This window comes from Leguminivora glycinivorella, chromosome 17 (genome assembly GCF_023078275.1).
Source record: "Leguminivora glycinivorella isolate SPB_JAAS2020 chromosome 17, LegGlyc_1.1, whole genome shotgun sequence".
Classification (NCBI taxonomy): Eukaryota; Metazoa; Arthropoda; class Insecta; order Lepidoptera; family Tortricidae; genus Leguminivora; species Leguminivora glycinivorella.
Window position 1 is genome coordinate 18,841,656 of NC_062987.1, and position 19,895 is coordinate 18,861,550.

Below are 19,895 nucleotides of genomic sequence, written 5' to 3' on the forward strand. Positions count from 1 at the left end.
CAGATGGCAGTCGCTTTCGTAAAACTAGTGCCTAGGCCAAATCTTGGGATTAGTTGTCAAAGGACCCCAGGCTCCCGAGCCGTGGCAAATGCCGGGATAACGCAAGGAGGATGGTGATCCAGATATGTCACATATTATGATGTTTAATTAGTTGTTTACTAAGCTATGACGTTATTCCTTTGTTTCCTGACCCCTCATCAAAAACTTATCTCAAGCGTCTAATGTGATCCCCCTTATCTCAAGTTATAGGTCTGACATCATCGTTATCAGACTCCTAACGGCCCAGCCACAACACTGGTCTAAGCGCGGCAGCGGCGAGCGGCAGCCATACGTGCGAATGAAAAGTCCCATCGCTGTGTCTCGCTTCAATGCATGGCCGCCGCTCGCCGCTGTCGCGCTTAGACCAATGTCGTGGCTGATCCGTAAAGCTTCCGCCACACATAAAGCGTTTTGATAGCGTAGCGTTAGCGGAACGCAATGATAGCGGTGCGCCGGCGGAACGACGTTGAGTCGACGCTGCATAGGATGTAGGTATCCGCCCGCTCCGCCGTACGCTTCGCTCCGAGCGTCCACTCAGACCTTTGTGAGTATGAATGAGTTACTCTTTTTAACCCCCGACGCAAAAACGAAGGGGTATTTATAAGTTTGACGTGTCTGTCTGTGTGTATGTATGTCTGTCTGTCTGTGTGTGTGTCTGTCTTTGGCATCGTAGCTCTCGAACGGATGAACCGATTTTGAGTTTTTTTTTGTCTGAAAGCTGAGTTAGTCGGGAGTGTTCTTAGCCATGTTTCATGAAGTCGGTCCACTAGGTCGCGGTCGGGGGTTTTTTCAAAATTTTAATTTTGTGGTTAGGTTAGGTTATTAAACCGATTTCTACTAACTCCTCGAGTGCCAGACTGATTTTTGAGTCGTCGGAATTTTGATTTTATTCTAATTAATCAAATTTTAAATTTGATTGACGTAATCGGCCGGGAGTCGACCGGCCGACACTCATATCAAAGGATATCATACATTCAAAACGATAAAAAATAAAGGATAAATCATGCCAAATGATATCATGACTTGACCCCTGTAACTATGATTATTCGTTATCAGAGCAACAGATAAGTGTTACTTTATTTTTTAAACTGTCCCTTATAAATTTTGTCTGACCTTGATATTTTCTTGCCTTGTCTGGGGGTTGGTTCCTTAGTAAAAGTCTTATGGTCCTATAAATTCAGCCCGTAAAATTACTTTGGGTAAGTAGTATTTTTATTTATCTCAAGCCACACGAATACGTTATTGTCATTTCTCTGTTTGGCTGAGGCATTGTTCGCTAGTCTTACCTTTTCATATGCAATGAAATAAACAAATAAAATAAACACGTCTTGCTCTTGCATGAAGCTAGAAAACCAGATTCCAAACAGGTCATAATATATCCAGCGATACAAAAAGCAATGGGAACAGAATACAATATTTACGGCCTAGAATAGCCGCCATCAAATATATCTGAGCGGCCGGACGCGCAAAAATATCTAAGCACGCCTGAAAATACAGGCGTGTTAAGATGTTTGTGAACACCTTGACCGCTTAGATACATCTGATGGCGACTGCAACTGCAACTTCGGATGCTACAAGGAATGTTTGCATTGTTGGCAAAGCAAATACACCGTGTTTTTATTGAATTCCGTTAATTTTAAGGGAAGATTATTTAGTTCAAATACAATCAATTTCTCTAAGAAACTATCCTCTTAACTCTTACGGTTATCAAATTATTAGAAAAATTAATTTAATTACTGAACACGTGTGTGGCATCCCTTACCACTTCCTAATGTTATTTGTATTGACATGTGCCGTCAAACACTTGACAATGACTTTATTGTTATGATTAACAGGCCTTGGATTATTTTTCGCATGGTAAGATGAAAGAAAACTATGGAGTCGATATTAAAATTAAATTGTTATTTATATCCATACTCATACTCATTCACGTAATTATTGCACGCACCGATTGCAATAAATAATTAAGTGACACATCGCGTCGTGAATGATTGACATGACATGACATTGACATGCAAATGATTTTTGATAAATCAGCTAGTACTTAGCATTACGTTTACCGCAACAAAGTAGTCTGAACCAAACAAAATAGTAACTAATTTGATATAGTTACAGGGTAAATGTAACCCTTTACCAAGCAAAAGGCTTCCCAAATCGCACCACATAAATAATTTTAATTACATTCAGTAAGATTAATTTTCGATTAACATTTTCGATCTGTCAACCTGCACAAGGGACAAAAGTATTACGGGACTAAGAAAATTAGTGAGTATGAGTATGAATATGAATTAAAGTTTAGTTTTAATATCGACTCCATAGTTTTTTTTCATCTTACCATGCGAAAAATAATCCGAGGCCTGATGATTAAGGTCGTCTCACACAAATTAAGCCATTTATTATCTATGGAAACGAAAAAAAAATTTTTTTTTCGAATTTAACAAAAAGCGATATACAGGGTGGTTCCTGATGATAAACCTAACTGCGTGTCGAATTTAACGGAAAACAAAAAAAACACGGTGTAGAAAACATCTTCATACAACTATGTATGTAGAATTTTATTAGGTACTTATAGAAAAGATCCTACGAGCGCTGGGGGCGTAACGTACGTAGCGGTAAGAGTGTGATTTTTAATCAAGAGGTTGTGGGTTCAAACCCCGGCTCGTACCAATGAGTTTTCGGAACTTGTGTGTGAATTTGCGAAATGTCATTTGATATTTTCCAATCCCTTTTCGATGAAGGAAAACATCGTGAGGAAACCGGAATAATCCCAATAAGTTACCTTTCGGGATGGAACTGTTGGAAGATCAGAAAGCGACTGCGCTTTCGTAAATACTAGTGCCTACGCTAAACCCAGGGATTAGTTGTCAAAGAGGGCTCCAGGGTCTCATGAGCCGTGGCGAATGCCGGGATAACGCAAGGTGGATGATTAGAACAAATCCTTCGACTTGGTGGTCCAGAATAGGTAAACAAAACGTTATTGTACCACCGAAAACCAAAACAACCTTTGGTAGGCCAGTAAAGTAAGAAATGTGTCTTGAAATTTGAGGTTTCCTAGCCCCGACCTAAAATGCAATTTTTAAAAGATACGAAACAAAGAAAAAGTACCTATTTGCCTACGAAATCCTTACGGGATTACAATATAGCGAGAAAAATTGGTTAGTTTACCCGCATAATTACCTAAAATCCATCTTTCTGCAGAGTTACCAGAATTTTCTTCTTCAATTATTGCTGTAACATACATTATTTCTTTATGTGTACTTAGTAAAAGCATGGAACTCACAACTAGTCTAATATGATTGATGTTCATGTTCTCCCAACCAAGACGTAATGACTTCTTAGTTTACCAACAAAAAAACTCGAGCAACGTCAGTTTGTTTTTGTACTCGTGATAACGGATATGTCTGTCCCTTTCTACCAACAGCTGAGTAAAGGCGAACGGTAATCTGTATCGAAAATCGACCGCTTACGAGGACCGTTAGGCGATTTTGAAATGAAAAAACGGTACACATCTGCCGGTGGATTAAAATATAAACACGACACATGTGCAAAATGGATAAAGACATCTTATATTATAGGATATTCTTCACACAGATTGACTAAACCCCACTGTAAGCTCAAGAAGGCTTGTGTTGTGGGTACTCAGCGATATTATATACAAATACTTTATACATAAACAACATCCATGACTCGGGAAAAAAATATCTGTGCTCGTCACACAAGTAAATGCCCTTACCGGGAATGTATTTTCTCGTTAACACGCACACAAATGCTTAATAAAGATTTAAAGAATTTAAAATTCGAACTAGCAGGTGCCTGCTACGACCATCTCTCGTGTTACTACATTCATGCAGGTGTGCTTGCAACACTTTTTTTAATTCGCAACAAAACTGCACTGATATAACGCATTCAGCCAGTTCCCACAAAACAAAGCACTCGCGGCTTTCCCAAGCTTCTCACAAAAACAAAAAAAAGTACATACGTAAAACAGTTATAATTAGTTATTGGCATTTACACAACGTTTTTGCTACTAATAGATCATAACGGCGCGATCTTTGCAGCTTTGCACAGCGAACCGGTTCTGCGTGCATTCGAATCCAAATATTCGAAATTCAAAAAAAATGTTTTTTTTTCGTACCAGGGAAGGCATTGGCGTCGTCGGGAGGTCCCCACTCATGGCGAGGTTGGACTATGCAATGGAACATCACGGTACCGGCGCTCGGCAGCGCACGGCGCGGACTGCCGCGCAGCCTCCAGGGCTCCGGACCCCACCCCCCTCCCCTTAACGACCCTATAGACGTTTTTCGGGAGCTAGAGTGCGTTCGCGAACAAAAATAGTTTCATTCATGATTGCGACGGCTATTTTGAATGCGATTCATCATCGATTGGGCTTTTCGCGCGCTCGAGTGTATTTGTTCAAATGGTGTAGATATGTTGTTTCCTGTTGCACAGCTGTGAGATGAACTTTATCGCGACAAGAACTCGTTATAGTTATAAGTAAATAACACAGTCTCGCACAGTCGTCGATCATCATTATTTTCATTTCTTGTAACACATGTGACAACGGAAAATTCGGAAAAGCAGGGTACATTTGGGGTTATTGGTATAAAAGGAATGTGATTTTTATTTAGATTTTGCAACTTTTGGTTTAAGTGTTAATGGGCTACATCAGCTACATGTACACAAATACTGCCCAGTTAATAGTATTTTATGCAAATGGTGGTTAAAAGAGGTCAAAAAAGGTGAGTGGCGTGGGTAACAATTTGAGGCGAAGCCGAAAATTGTTAATAAAGACGCCACGAGCATTTTTTGACTCAGTTAAACACCGTTGCATACAATACTTTTTCTACGACCAAGCTCTTATTTTGAAAGAAAATTATAAATCAACAAATACCTACTTTCAGTCATCTTAGTTATCTAGTGGACCGCCTACCATTTTGAATATGCAGTTTCAGTGCAAACATGAGAAAAAATAAGATAAAATAAACGTTGTTGTTATGTAAAACAATCTTCAGAATATAGTATGCGATATGAAACTTTGCCACTCTTCAATCGATTAGTCCATAATGGTTTAAAGAATAAATAGCACTAACAAAAAAAACTTTAAAGCAACAGTTATTTTCGTAAACCGGAAGCCAGAGATCGCCACGAAAGCTCAAAGAATGCTTTCATTGTCGCTACAGTACAGTTTTGTACGAACCAAACGAAGAATGCCGTATATCGATACAATTGTCAATTGACTTACGGCTTTTTAGCCTAGGTCGATGATTCAAAGCAATAAGACAAAAGACGCAAGCTTATCAGACAAAATTTATATGAAGTTGCATTTTTTTGGATTTGTAGACAGTCATGAATTCAAACCACAGCACCAATGAGTTTTTCGGATTTTATGAAGGTAATTTTCATTTGTCGTGCCTTTCGCGATAGGACCTAGTAGTGTATGTAGCCTCTGATTTCGGGGTCAGTAATTGTCCTCATAAAAACCTGTGCCTAAGCCAATTCCTTTGATTCGTTGTCAACCAGTGAGCTACAACCTCGGCCTGGTCGTCACTTTCCATCAGGTGCGACTAAGGCCAAACACTGGCCAGTTTATAATAAAAAAATAAAAGCAAAATACATGCTTCTATGAGCCGTGCCAAAAATCAGAACAATGCATTTCTAAGAAAAATAATTCCGAGACAAAATTGCAAATCGTTTTTTTACGAAGGACAACACAGAGTGACTAATATACATACTAGTTACACAATATTATTGTCTATGATCAATTTTAACTCCCAGCTACTTTTCTATGGTTGAAAACTCACCTAAAGACCTCTCCACTCTTAACCTTAAAACCCCTCAGAGTAGCGCTAGATAGGTCACCAACAACAGCAAATGTTTACTTTTCACCTCAACATGTGAATGTGACCCCCTGCATACTAGAATTAGAAATGCAGTCTCAATTTATACAACAAAAGACAACAGTTACAATCTGGGATTTGTTTGAATTGTATAGAGTATAGAACGTTATGGACCGAGACTAACCGAGACGGATTCTAAATAACAAAGCTATTGAAACATCGGCACCGTGAAAGAACTTGGCCTTTACGTAAGAATCAGGGAACTAGTTTTGTTTGTTTTTAATCAAAGTTTTTGTAAGGGTTAAACTCGATATTACTCATCAGTTGTATTTGCTTAAATGTTTTTATACGTTTATTGGGATGTTTAGATAGTCAAAACCTCTATTGGTTAACTACGACAATATATTATTAGCTTTAAAACTGTTCACGTAAGAAAGTATACTTGATTATTGCCATTTGCCTCTAATACAAATAGTTTTTTCCAAATTAACACTAAATACGGGTATGATTGCAACCCCATTAACTAAATTCAAACTTATCAATCTAACTTCAAATTGCTCACAAAGTCTATCACCCGTATACTCGTAAGTCAAAAACTTAGGGGCAGAAATGCATTTTCTGAAGCAGAAATTCCCGTCACGTTCTCAACTGTTTACTGCACTTATGGATCGTATCTTCATTCTAATCAAAAAGGCAGTAAAAGCATTAATACTAACGGTAAATACGACCATTTGGTTATAAAATTGGAGATGCAAGGGGCGGAGTGCAGCGTAACGATCTTGGTCATGTATTCCGCTTCGCAGCACGACAGAGCTATTTCTGGATTTTCGGAAACCCAGTATAAGATGACCCAGTCATTCCTTATAAAATACAAACGCTCTTACACTGGTTTACTGAAAAAATCAAATAGTCCCTTGCTGACTGTATATCGGAATGAAACTTAGACAGTTATAAACATCGCTAGCCGAGTTTCCGCCTTAGGCCAACCAGTATCAGCGTTACTACAGGTTTAACAATTGCTCGTAAACGAAGATCACACTACTATCAGTTTGTGAGTTGTAACCATCGCTCTTCTGTTGATAAGATAGGAATAGCAGATGTAAATATGAGCGATAAATCGGGAGACTGGTCGGCGGATGGATCCGGGCGGTGTATTAGCGTATCAGCAGAGCAAGCTTATGGGCGCTACAGCATCTGACCCGCTAGTTAAACTAGCTGTCTTTTTCGCTAGTAGAATTGGACGGGCAGTCTATTTCATGGGCGAAATACTGTTGCGCCAGTAGATATCGTCTTTTATCGTCCCATGAGTTTTTTTAAATTCCTAAATCTGTCTGCCTCTGCTTTTCTCGCCCATTTCGTCAGTAATCTTTGTCGTCTTTGATCATATGAGATTATTTTTTTCGACTCTATCATTATTCGTCCTTGGTGGTATTTGGTCTTACTCTAAGTTCATGTGGACCTACGACTAGGAATAATATACATACCTAAATTATTACCTAAATCGAAACGGCCAAAAGAAGATCATGATCAAGTAATGCCGAATGAGTCGAAATCGACAAGAAAGATGATAAATTAAATGCAATGCAACCGAAAGCAGAATGCACGACTGCCCGTGCCCCCAGATATGACGAATTTAAGAACTCGATAAAAAACAAATGAGAATCATATATCACCAAGGCGAGACCATCGCTCCCATCTTGTGTCTCCTACCAGCCTAGCCGAAATAGTTAACGCTAGACTCCGACCGAAACGCAGTCTGGCTCTGTCACGCCAATACGGAAGAGCGATAGAGATGCTAGCTACGATAACGATGTTATGGTACGCGATTGTGAATTTGGCTACGTACCCTGTGAACATGAACGAATTGGTAGACTAGTTGCTGGATAGATCCAGGCGCTACATTAGCATATCAGACGGTGAGGGTTTAACGAGATCGAAGATTAGATTTGGAGCAGGATGAAGTTGCGGAAATTAGCTTCGGGTGTATCTGATGCAGTTGGGAGGAAGACTTCTTGCGATTATTTATTTTCAATATCGTTTTACACCAACTTCGCTTATTTTATGGCTTTAAATATTCAAAGTCAGGGGGTTTATTTTGCTGTAAGACTTTCTAGCTCTCTATTGCTTTTCCTAAAACGAATTAGGAAAAAAAATTCTTTAGAGAATCGGATTGGTAACTAGATTCACTAACACTTCTTAATTATTTACCAAAACTCACTCAGTGAGAGTCTGAGAGGGTGGATGTGTGGAGTGCTGCTAGTAGCTTTCCATAGATTCCTGTGACTGCAAGTACTTGCCACCATTTGGACAGTAAATTTGTTTACCACTAACACAGTACAAAAACTATGAACATTGCTAAAACAAGCCACAAACATCCAGATACGTTAAATTCCACCATTTTGTTATATTTTGCCGCAGGATGTTGTGAAACTCCACGAATATTTTGACAACATATCGCCTGTCATATTCCACCCGAAATAGCGAAATGCTTTCCACTTGCTATATTTCAAGTTTGCGGAACGAACAAATATTTCATGGGCATTCTCTGGAGGATGCATAAATCTTTTGAACGCGTTTTTCAACTTTCAATTATGAGAAGTGCTTCGTCACTGTTTACATGAGTCGTAGGTGGTGTATACTTGTATAGCGAGATTTTGTTGGGTTGGGACTTGTGAGGCAAGCTCCTCACTGAAAATTCAGTTTCACATCTACTCTTTCAGTCTAGTCCCAGGCCAAAAATACCGAAATACTGACGCTGTATCTACGCAGAAAAGTTATATATTTTCTAGGGAAGGAAATTACTTATTTTGAACCAGAGCGAGGGTCTCAGCTCCTTTCAGCCGACACCCGATAAGGGCTTTACTACACCAAGAACTCAGTCTTGACAGCAACGACAACATCGAACCCACCCGAGATTAGGAACGCTCTTAAAGCCCACAGTCCACATTGCATACTGTTAGCGGAATTCTGAACACACCCTTAGTGACAGCTTAGCTATCAGAAGACGAGAAATCAAGATGGCATCCAGTCAGAATCACAAGAGCGTCGGTTTATTAAGCATTGTCTTACATTTAACGCTGAAAAAAAATATTCAAGACCTAGTGCTTTTTACTGTTAATAACTGTACTGATACATATATTCTCATCGTAAAATTAAGTAGGTCGGTAGAAAATTTACGATTATAACCTCATATTTACATCTCATATTTACATCTGCTATTCCTATCTTATCAACAGAAGAGCGATGGTTACAATCGTAATTAATAGCTCCCTATCACGAAGTCCTGTTTCAATTCAGCGAAGTGTGAATTTTCCATTACCAGTTCCATAATTATCCAAGTGTTTATAATCCGAGGCGCATAAAAACTTAATTACTCGTTAAATGCAGTTAATGCCACATCAACAGCAACATATGTACCTAAGTATATGTAAGTTAGTTCGTGTTTAGGAGTATGTATGGATTGTATGGATCATTCCAACCGCGAGAATTAAAGCGGCTTTTTTATGTTTCTAGCCAAAAAATCCGATGATTGGCAGGAAGCTGCGCAGTATCGGGTTAGGTGGCGTGATCTCGTTTTGGAGGCCAAGATTCTCTTCGGATCGCAGAGCCATATTAGTTAGTTAGCCAAAAAAAATCGATGTGATCCTGATCTATCGGTGCGATCAAGATTCAGCTTTAAAACTAGCCTTAAAACGTTCGTGTCAATTTCGAAATCTTAGCTTGGTCGCGTTATAGCCATTACAATAGCCTCGTAAGGCCCAATGTACATTACAATGTACATAGTTGTTGCAGTCTAATTTGAACCTTTCAAGAACGGAATAAAGTAGAATTTCCATTGTTACATTGATTTTTTAAACTAACGAAAATCTTACCTATTTATTTAAGGTTCAAATTCAAAATGGGAAAACTAATTATGGTGGGCCTTACGAGGATAGTAGTCGAGGACTCGAGGAGTAACTTTGCCCCCTTGTAAAACAAATGGTAAATATGAAAGGTATTCAAAATATTATTAGTACATCACTTACAAATTATGCGAGTACAACCGATCCATGAGTAGTATTCCAATGCATTATTAGCTGAACTTACCTGAAACAAAAACAAGCAATTAGTATCACAATACATACAAGTCCGAAATAACAACATTTATATTTTCATTCACTTAAGAAATAAAAAAAATGTACGACTACGATTACCTTTAAAGAAATGAAATCAGAAGTGCGTTTTGCAAATTCTAAGAGAAATCCCCAGAAAAATAAAAGACAAGCAAAAAAATTGTTTATTTTTTTACCACCAGCCAGTGCGCGGTAGCCGCATCGCAGCATACAGTTTGGTCATACAGTACTTAGCTGTTCATTGCAATGTGAATATCATCCATGTAATGACATACATCACACGCCGCATACATGTGCAATCATTCATTTACCACAGGGAATTACTATCAGATACAAACGATGACATGACTCATATAATAGGCAATCTAAGCCATCGTAGGTTTACCATGCCTTGTTTATATCTCTGCACTACACAAATAATGGCCAATATTATGATTTTTATAGTATATACTTCAGAATAGAATAGAAAAAACTTTATTCAGTACGCATAAATAATAAAAATTACAAAAACACGTCACAATAATTGCATTTAAACGTCACTGAAAAACGGTTTCCAGTGTCCACTCAGCTTGGTGTCAAGGTACCTTTTGGATACTAAGTACGACACGCTGGTTTTATGTGGTAATGGTAAAGCTAGGAACATACTACGCGGACGTCCGTCGTAAAACGACCGCGACCGCGACCGAACAGTGTGCAACTGTGCACGGAACAAAACATCCAGCGAGCCAGATTTCGAACGGACGTCCATGCGCTCAAGGCCACGTCCACGTCCGTCGACCGATAGTTTGCACGGTTATGTGTAATTTCATTGTCCAGATTCCCGTCCGCGGTCGATTCACGACGGACGTCCGCGTAGTGTGTTCCTAGCTTAACCCTTCCGTTACATATAAACGAACTTTAAGTACTTAGGACGTATACGTCCTTAAATACTTAAAGTTCGTTTATAAAGCCTCCGCTACACATAAAGCGTTTTGATAGCGTAGCGGGATGCTGCGCTCGCATTTCGCTTGCAATCCGCGCTCGTTAGTTCCGGCGTCCGCTGGGCGCAACGCCAGCGTTCGTCCGGCGCACCGCTATGATTGCGCTCCGCTAACGCTCCGCTTGCGCTCTCAAAACGCGCAAGTGCCGAGCTTTAAATGTCGCTAGAGTCTGCATCTCTGTAGCTCAATTGGCAAATCGATCGTCCGATGGCGCCCCTGAAGCTATAAGTTCAAGTTGCACTCAGTGTTTGCAATTAAAATTCTGAGCTCAATAATCTATTGATATTGATCACAATCACAAACATATGAATATATGTAAATGCATGCAAGATGAACGGGTATAGTTTACAGATAGAAATAGATTGGATTTTAAGCTTTCCGGATGCATTTGGCACTAGATTTGAAAGGTAAATGTTTATTCTAAAATCAATCGCTCCGATAAATCATTGTTTATATTATAACCTTCGAGTTGTGAACATCGATCTAAACTACCTAGATGCACCATCACGGCTTAGAATGTGTCCGCAGCAAATTGTGCTTGAAAATGTTCTAAGCACAATTGGGCGGTCAGTAGCGCTTCATCCGCCGTGTCGGCAACATGCCTAAGTGCTCCGTAAAAAAGTGCAAAAATAACACCTTATATACGTTGAAAAAGGATGACGTATCGTATTTCCGGTAAGTAATTGTTAATAATTTTATAATGTTATGCATTTGTGGTCAAAATGGCTTCCTAACTTACAAAAAACATTTATTTTCTAGAATAATTAAAGTAAATTCCTTGATTTGGTCTTACGCAGTTTGTCTCTTTCTCTCGCGCTATACTAGTAATGAGCGGACGGCGACAAAAGATGGATGAAGTGGAACATAGTTAAAAATGGAATGATGGAGTCGCTAATTTATATTTTTTGTAAAAGAAGCCTATTTCATATTAATAATGTATGTATTTATTTATTATTATGGACCAATAAGTCTGAAATAAATGATTTCAATTCAATAATATTAATACATATCTTATAAATTACTTTAATTATAAAAAGAAACAACCCGGGAATAGCAAATTCGTTTTTAAGTAATAAAAAAGCTTTTTATTCCAGATTCCCAAAACAAGACGTTGAAAGGGAAAAATGGCGCAAGATTATAGCTGAGGAGCGGAGAGAAGATTTACCCAAACAAAGCTTTGAAAGAAATTATACGTAGAATAATAAATTAATGTCATCGTTCAATTCTTCTTTGTTTTAATAGCTACTTAATTCATATTCTCCAAGTGCACCCTCACACACACCACATACAATCCCTCAACTGTTTACCTTCACATAATCGCTACACATACACTCACTACACGCACACACACACACACACACACATATGTTATATATATACATACCTACACACACACACACACACACATATATATATATATATATATATATATATATATATATATATATATATATATATATATATATATATATATATATATATATATATATATATATATATATATATATATATACCTCAGTTGACTCTATTTAATAATGCAAACATTGCAAAACGTGGAGATATTAATCAGTTCAGTTGCAATTGTCCCCCAGTCCAAATTGTCCCGCCGTACCTTATATATTTTTTTGTTTGAGATAATATCAATAAAAATATCGTACAGTAAAAACTCATTTTTTTTCGCTTAAAATACGCAACATCTCGAAAAATGTTATACCAAACGTTTTGTTCCTTAAGAAATTTTCTATCTAATAGGATTTTTTAAAACAGTTTTTCGCAAAAATACCGCAAATTTCCTCATTCTCGCCTTTCATCTCATAGCGCGACTCCCATGATGCCTCTGTCCATCCTCGTTCCCAATGTAAAAATGGCGTTTAGATTGTTGCAGCGCAAACGAAATTAAACTTAAGTTGGTTGCAATAAGACGTAGATTTTTTTAAAAATATGCACACCTGCGATCTGCGGTTATAAAATTTTATGGCTTTCGCGATGATCACATTCATTAATGTCATAACCGCCAATTGCTTGCATTTGAAATTGAACTTTAAGTACTAAGAAATAACGTTGTTTTTGTAAAAAAATTAAAGTAGTTTTTTACTACATTGCGAAGTTTTCGTTTGTCAACTGGACTACTGGGGACGCTATTGCTATGTCTTGTATGGGAACCCTGCATTTTATGATTAAGCACTGAGACTTGGCACAGTTGTTCATTGGGTGGCCCTGAGTAGATAAAGATCGGGAGGCATCGAGAGCCCCCCTTAATTTAGGAGGGAGGAGGGGGGGAAGGCTGGCGCCTCCGCGCTTCCTTTGAAACCATATTTCTCTAAAACTATACAAAATAGGGCATGCAATATATCATTTTCGGATAAATGAAGGACGAGGAATTCATTTTTGGAACAAAAAAAATGTATTTTAGAACAAAAATACAAAATAAAATGGGAAAATCTGAAAACGAGATTTTTTTTTATACATATTATTGCACATTTTATGAAAACTGTAATGGTTTTTTCTAAATAAAAAATATTATTTAATAGCTACATTTATCTAGTTTTAGAAAATGTATAATTTGTTATAGAAATATATTATAGGATGAGTGATAAAAAATAATTTACATCGCCCGATAGGGTGATTTGAATGCTCATTTCAATAAGTTTTGTCAATGATTTCAGGTATAATCACTATTTTTAACACACGAAAGCCGTAATCATTGTAGTTTATGGCTATTTTAGTGATTAATGTACTTAAAATAAAAAAAAATACAAAAATTTTAAAAAATATTAAAAATGTGATAATTTTTTTTAACATTATCCTATTTTGTTCTTTCTACACAATATATATCTAAAAGCAATAAATATCAATAAAAAGCCACATTTATACAGTTTATAAAAATATATAGTTTGTTATATAAATATATTACGAAACGCGAGATAAAAAATAATGAAAGTGACGTGGCAGGGCGATCTTGATGTACGGTACGGGCCAGCTTGTATGATTCGATGAGGTGAGGTAAAGGTACTCAAAGCTCTCAAAAAGTGTAGTTATTTATTTAGAGTACTTCAAATTAAACAACATACTCCTATATAGTCTGAATTTAACTATTTATATTACATGAAATGATCGATTGATATGATAGGTCAGATATATACATCTGATCCTAATACATACATCTTGTGAAATAGTAGTTATCTATATGATTTGCGGATAATTCTTACTTGACATATTTATTATTCCAGATCTGCGTCCTGTACTTTGGTTAACGAGGGCCGAAAATAGTTATTAACCAAAAAAGACCGCCAAATTAACAGCATTTCACCGACAAAAGCTGCCTTGCACCATTTTTGTAAGGGTTATAGGTATATCAAGGTGTCCATGTATGGGGTCAACTAAACCCAATTCAAAATTTGCCATTATTTTCTACTTGTGGCTGGACGAAAGTCTGTAACAATTGGGATTTGGGAGCCTACTTGCCCGCAACGTTGCCTGTTGCTGCAGAAACATGCCTCGAAATTGTCGGAAACAGGTGTAATAAAAAACAGTGCCGCGTAAGGTGCAACCGTAAAAAAATACTTTTTAAATTAAATGTTCGGAGCTGATGTGCTTATGCAGTGGATGTTGTGATATATACATAATTAAATTCAGACTATTCATGTTGTTTTATTTGAATAACTCAAAATAGCTACACTTTTTGAGAGCCCCGATACACATATTTGAGGTTCTCCTTTGTACAAAAGCAATGTCTTAGTTCAAAAATCATTAATGTTTAATGCTAATACGAATCTAGTTTATTTTTTATGGCACTATTGCGCAATAACTAACTATCATTGATACTGAAAGGAAGAATATGACGATTTTTATTTTATCTTTTATGGATGGGTAAAACCGATTTAAGGGGGCCCAAAGGAAGTAACTAAATTCTGTTAGTAAACTAAAAAATCTTCAAGCCTATGCATGCAGAACTGCTTTAGGAGAGGAGAACGTGATTAAGACATTTTTTTGCAATATAAGTCACATGCAATTTTATTTTACAATCAAAATAAACTATATTATAGGACTTTTACATGTGTAAACGTTATTAGAATAAGTATATTTCTGTATTACTAGACGAACTCCACTGCATAGCGGGTAGTACCTTTACCTCACCTCATCGAATAATGCAACGTAAGATGTACATTAAAATTTTCATTTTCATTATTTTTTATCTCGCGTTTCGTAATATATTTATATAACAAACTATATATTTTTATAAACTGTATAAATGTGGCTTTTTATTGATATTTATTGCTTTTAGATATATATTGTGTAGAAAGAACAAAATAGGATAATGTTAAAAAAAAATATCACATTTTTAATATTTTTTAAAAATTTTGTATTTTTTTTTATTTTAAGTACATTAATCACTAAAATAGCCATAAACTACAATGATTACGGCTTTCGTGTGTTAAAAATAGTGATTATACCTGAAATCATTGACAAAACTTATTGAAATGAGCATTCAAATCACCCTATCGGGCGATGTAAATTATTTTTTATCACTCTTCCTATAATATATTTCTATAACAAATTATACATTTTCTAAAACAAGATAAATGTAGCTATTAAATAATATTTTTTATTTAGAAAAAACCATTACAGTTTTTATAAAATGTGCAATAATATGTATAAAAAAAAATCTCGTTTTCAGATTTTCCCATTTTATTTTGTATTTTTGTTCTAAAATACATTTTTTTTGTTCCAAAAATGAATTCCTCGTCCTTCATTTATCCGAAAATGATATATCGCATGCCCTATTTTGTATAGTTTTAGAGAAATATGGTTTCAAAGGAAGCGCGGCGGCGCCAGCCTTTTTGAGTGCCGAATTTGTAGGTGATAGTGTATCTAGAGAAGTTTAAATCGATGGTTGTGAACCATCCTGTATAGTCTGTTCGGAAAGAGAACCGTGGAAGGTATTATAGGTACCATACCTTCTTCTGTAACTCGGACTAACCTTTCTGCACTTACTTCTATGACGTCATCGATCACCGATTATTAATTCACTATATAGTCTGACCAAACTAACTATGCAGCGATTTTGATAGCACATACTGTGCGTTAGAAACTGCGCAGTTGTATGGAATTATGTGCGTTAATAGTGTCAATACACTAGCAGCGTCAATGCAATACGCACCTATGAGTTTTTCACTTATATGCGAAATGTCATTTGATATTTGCCAGTCGCTTTTCGGTGAAGGAAAACATCGTGAGGAAACCGGACTAATTCCAATAAGGTCTTTCGTAAAACTAGTGCCTACGCCAATTAGTTGTCAAATCGGACCCCAGGCTCCCATGAGCCGTGGCAAATGCCGGGATAACGCAAGGAGGATGATGACAAATATATTTCTACTGTTAATAATGAAATGACTATATATGATTGAGTGATAGACATCCAGAGTGAAGAATTTCATCGATGCAATAACAAAAATTGGAACAGTTCCATGAAATTGTTCCTAAATAGTGCACAAGAAATATTTGTTATTCGTGCGTACAATGTACTATAATATGCAGATGCAGAAACCAATTCTAAATGTGTGAAGTGTGAACAGTCGTCTGCAATGGGTAATATATACTTACAACGAATAAAAATCATCACAATAAATAAATAAATAAATCATCATCCTCCTTGCGTTATCCCGGGAATGACATTTCGCACATAAGTTCCGAAAAACTCATTGTTGCGAGCCGGGGTTCGAAACTTCGAACCCGCGACCTCCGGAACGAAAGTGGCACGTACTTACCGCTAAAATATCAGATAGGAATAGTTTGAATGATTCACGGTTAGTTTCACTAAACTTATAGGTATTTTACGGGAAGATTGGAAGCTGGAGCTTGGCAAAAAACAAAACGGTAAACACAGTGTAGGTAATAGGCAAGGTCTAGGCTAAGATAATACTCTAATAGGTGCGTTTTGACATTATCCGACCAGATATCGGATGTCGGACCGAAATCTCATATATACACGCCGCTTTGTTTTCTTCCTTTGAAATCCTTCCTACTTCCGATATCGGATCGGATAATGTGAAAACGCCCTAAGAGATAAAGATCGTGACATTCACGGAGACGTGTAGGTTAGTTTTCTATTAAAAGTTAATTCCTACGTATAAAGACAGTAAAAGTGACACATTTGAGGTCTTCAAAAAGTATCATGATGCCAGTTCTAAGTAGCACAGTTATTCTGGAACAAAAAAAACTCTGCGGTTTGTATAATTAAAATTTAAAGTAGATGTTTTTTCTGCCCTTGTTATAATAAACATTGCGGTTTCGTCGTTGTTTCTTACTTAATATGTATGTAATTAATTAAATGAGCGGTTTTGTTCTGTATTATTATTTTAAAAAAGCAGCTCGGTACTGGAAACCACAAACAATTATGGTACCATGTACGGTAGGCAGGTTACCGCCTACGGCTAAATAAGAGGCTTCACACCTGTGGTGGTACAATATTGTTAAACAATTTGTATTACGTAAATAATAGCCGATTTTACAATAAATGTCGCTTAAAATATCGTCTTTATAAATTTGTGCCTGAATTTTAAAGATTCCTGGCCGAAGGACGGAAAATATTTTATGTAAACCAGGCGGGCAAGCACGGTAGCGTGATAAAGCTTATCACGTCAGTCCGACTTTTTCGAACTACATAAAAAAATATAAGTGCGATAGGAACGCTCCGACGCGAATCGCGATAAAGTTTATAACACTCCCGCACTACCCGCAGATCTGTAACAGTTAACACAATAACAGTAGTTAATAATAGCCAAAGAAAAACCATACCAAAATGAGTGAATGCTGTTTCCAAAGGCTACTAAGCTACTATGCACCATGGCAGTTGTTCAATGCCTTGTATCAAGGAATATCAACCCTAAGGCTTGCAGATTTAAACTTTGCGTGAACGCAGTAAGCCAGACTGGTTGCCCCCTTTTCCCCGTGTACCTTCCCCTAGTAAGTAAAACCAGAATGACTTAAGTAGCTGAGAAACTTTAGAACTTACGTCGTTTTTGAATTGGAGTGTGGAGCCAGATGTTCTGAAAGTATCTTTCCTTTCCAATATCCTTATTAAACCAAGGCTCGCTTGATGCACGCTATCGCATTTACTTTTCCTTTTCAAAACGGGTTTGGTATTGTTATTTATAATTTATAAAAGAAACTATGAACAAAGATCTAAAGGACAAAATACGGTGACCTCGAAACATGAGTGTAAAATAGTGTTAATTACAGGCAAAACATAAAACAGGAAAGACAGGAAAAAACTGTCCTTAATCTCCTTGCTCAGACGCAATAGTGATTTTTGTTTTTGACTTCTTTTTCACCGATTTATAACTAGGAATGCGACAGATTTTGTTTACGATATTTTCTTTAAAAATTACTTTGGTTTTTTATGGTTCTACTCGAGACAGACGCTAATGAATGAGTGAGATAAAACAGTCGTTAACAATTAAGGATACTGAGTGTTTTTATTCTCATAAGTTTCTAAAATTGTTGAGACGTTTTTATTTCCTACGTTATGTCTATCTGTGACGATATAGTCAACCCTCATTCCTCCTACAATATGAAAACAATTTCGAGATGAATCCTTGCTCAGCTAAAAATAGTAGCTAGGGTTGTCAACGTCTATAAATTCCCTCAGACAAGGGTGTCCCTAATGAACCGTCACGAGGGTCCGCTGCGTCACCGATAAATGAGTTTATAAAGATTATTTCACTCGGCCAAGTGTGGTTGAGAATGTTGAGATATCTTGGGGCATGCCACATTGAATGTAAAGTGTGATTGTGGTTCAAAAATAGGAGATTCAAGAGACATTAAGGAATCTGCCAAGAAGAACAATGTTTTCCCCTCACTAGCTCGGAAACACGTGTTTTGTCCTTTAATACCAGCGGGTAAAAACGCATTTTATCCACTAGTGGGTAAAGTAATTTGACCTTGAATAAAGTCAAATTAACTGCTTTAAAATTGATAAAAGTAGGTGAATCTAGTAATAAAGATGATTTACCACCTGTGGAACTACTGGAAGCAGTGATAAATGCATTTTTTGCGTTGTAGTTTCCTCGCTATAGTGAGGGGAAAAGTTTTGTGTTACACTCGGGTGCAAATGTATTTTACTTCTCGTGTGTTAAAAAACTCGCAAGTTCAGGATTCTATTCTCGAACCACTCGCTTCACTCGTGGTTCAACTATAGAATCCTTTCACTTGCTCGTTTTTCAATTCCACACTCAGCGTTAAAATACAACTTTGCCCCCTTGTATAACAAATAACTATTGTTAAAAAGCGTAAATTTTAGGGCTTATGAAATTTGCCCAAAAATCTCCAAATATACTTTGGCCCGAAACTCAGTAGTCACATTTCAGCCACAATTCAGCAGATAGTCCATAGCGATATTACTTTAAAAGGTCTTAGATACCAAGCAGTGTTTTATGACAGAACTGCTTTCTTCTCTGGAATCCCCAAACACCTGATCTAATCAATCCTAATCCTGACACAATAACAAGATAAAATTTCGATATTTACAAAGTTTATTCCGTAGACAACAAATAATTTATGTGGCACGCTTGTAGCATCGTGTAGCGCGGCTTAACGCCCCTTGTATCTGCAGCCTTGAGAAAAACGGTTGAAGACTAGCGTAATGAACCTTCAATTCAACGCAACGCTGGCGACCCAGCGGGCAAGGATAATAGGAACGCTACGTCATCCTTCCATTTCTAAAACGCAGTATGTTGTTGGAGAAATAATGAGGAATACGACTTTTGAACTTGGCTGCATTATCGATAAACAAGGCTCTTAGGTTTCTTTTATTATTTATTATCGAGCCGTGTCGTGAGATAGCGGGTGAAATTGATCAAATTAAAAAGGCTATTACGTACTACCTGGGTCTAGACTCTAGACTAGGTTTAATAGAAATTCCTCCT

The 19,895-nt window shown here is 37.0% G+C and overlaps 1 protein-coding gene across 4 annotated transcripts in view; it reads right to left on the minus strand.

Moving 5' to 3' along the window:
• LOC125235523 (SLIT-ROBO Rho GTPase-activating protein 3-like) overlaps positions 1-19,895 on the minus strand; it is a 135,867-nt gene that overhangs the window by 53,043 nt on the left and 62,929 nt on the right. Inside the window, exon 1 of one of the 4 annotated variants that reach the window (XM_048142101.1) lies at positions 4,175-4,268. The exons of the other annotated variants lie outside the window; for them this stretch is intronic. Coding sequence (XP_047998058.1) covers positions 4,175-4,241 — 67 coding nt within the window. The 5' untranslated portion in view covers positions 4,242-4,268. Of the gene's footprint in view, positions 1-4,174; positions 4,269-19,895 lie in introns of those variants that run through there. 4 annotated transcript variants of the gene reach the window in all.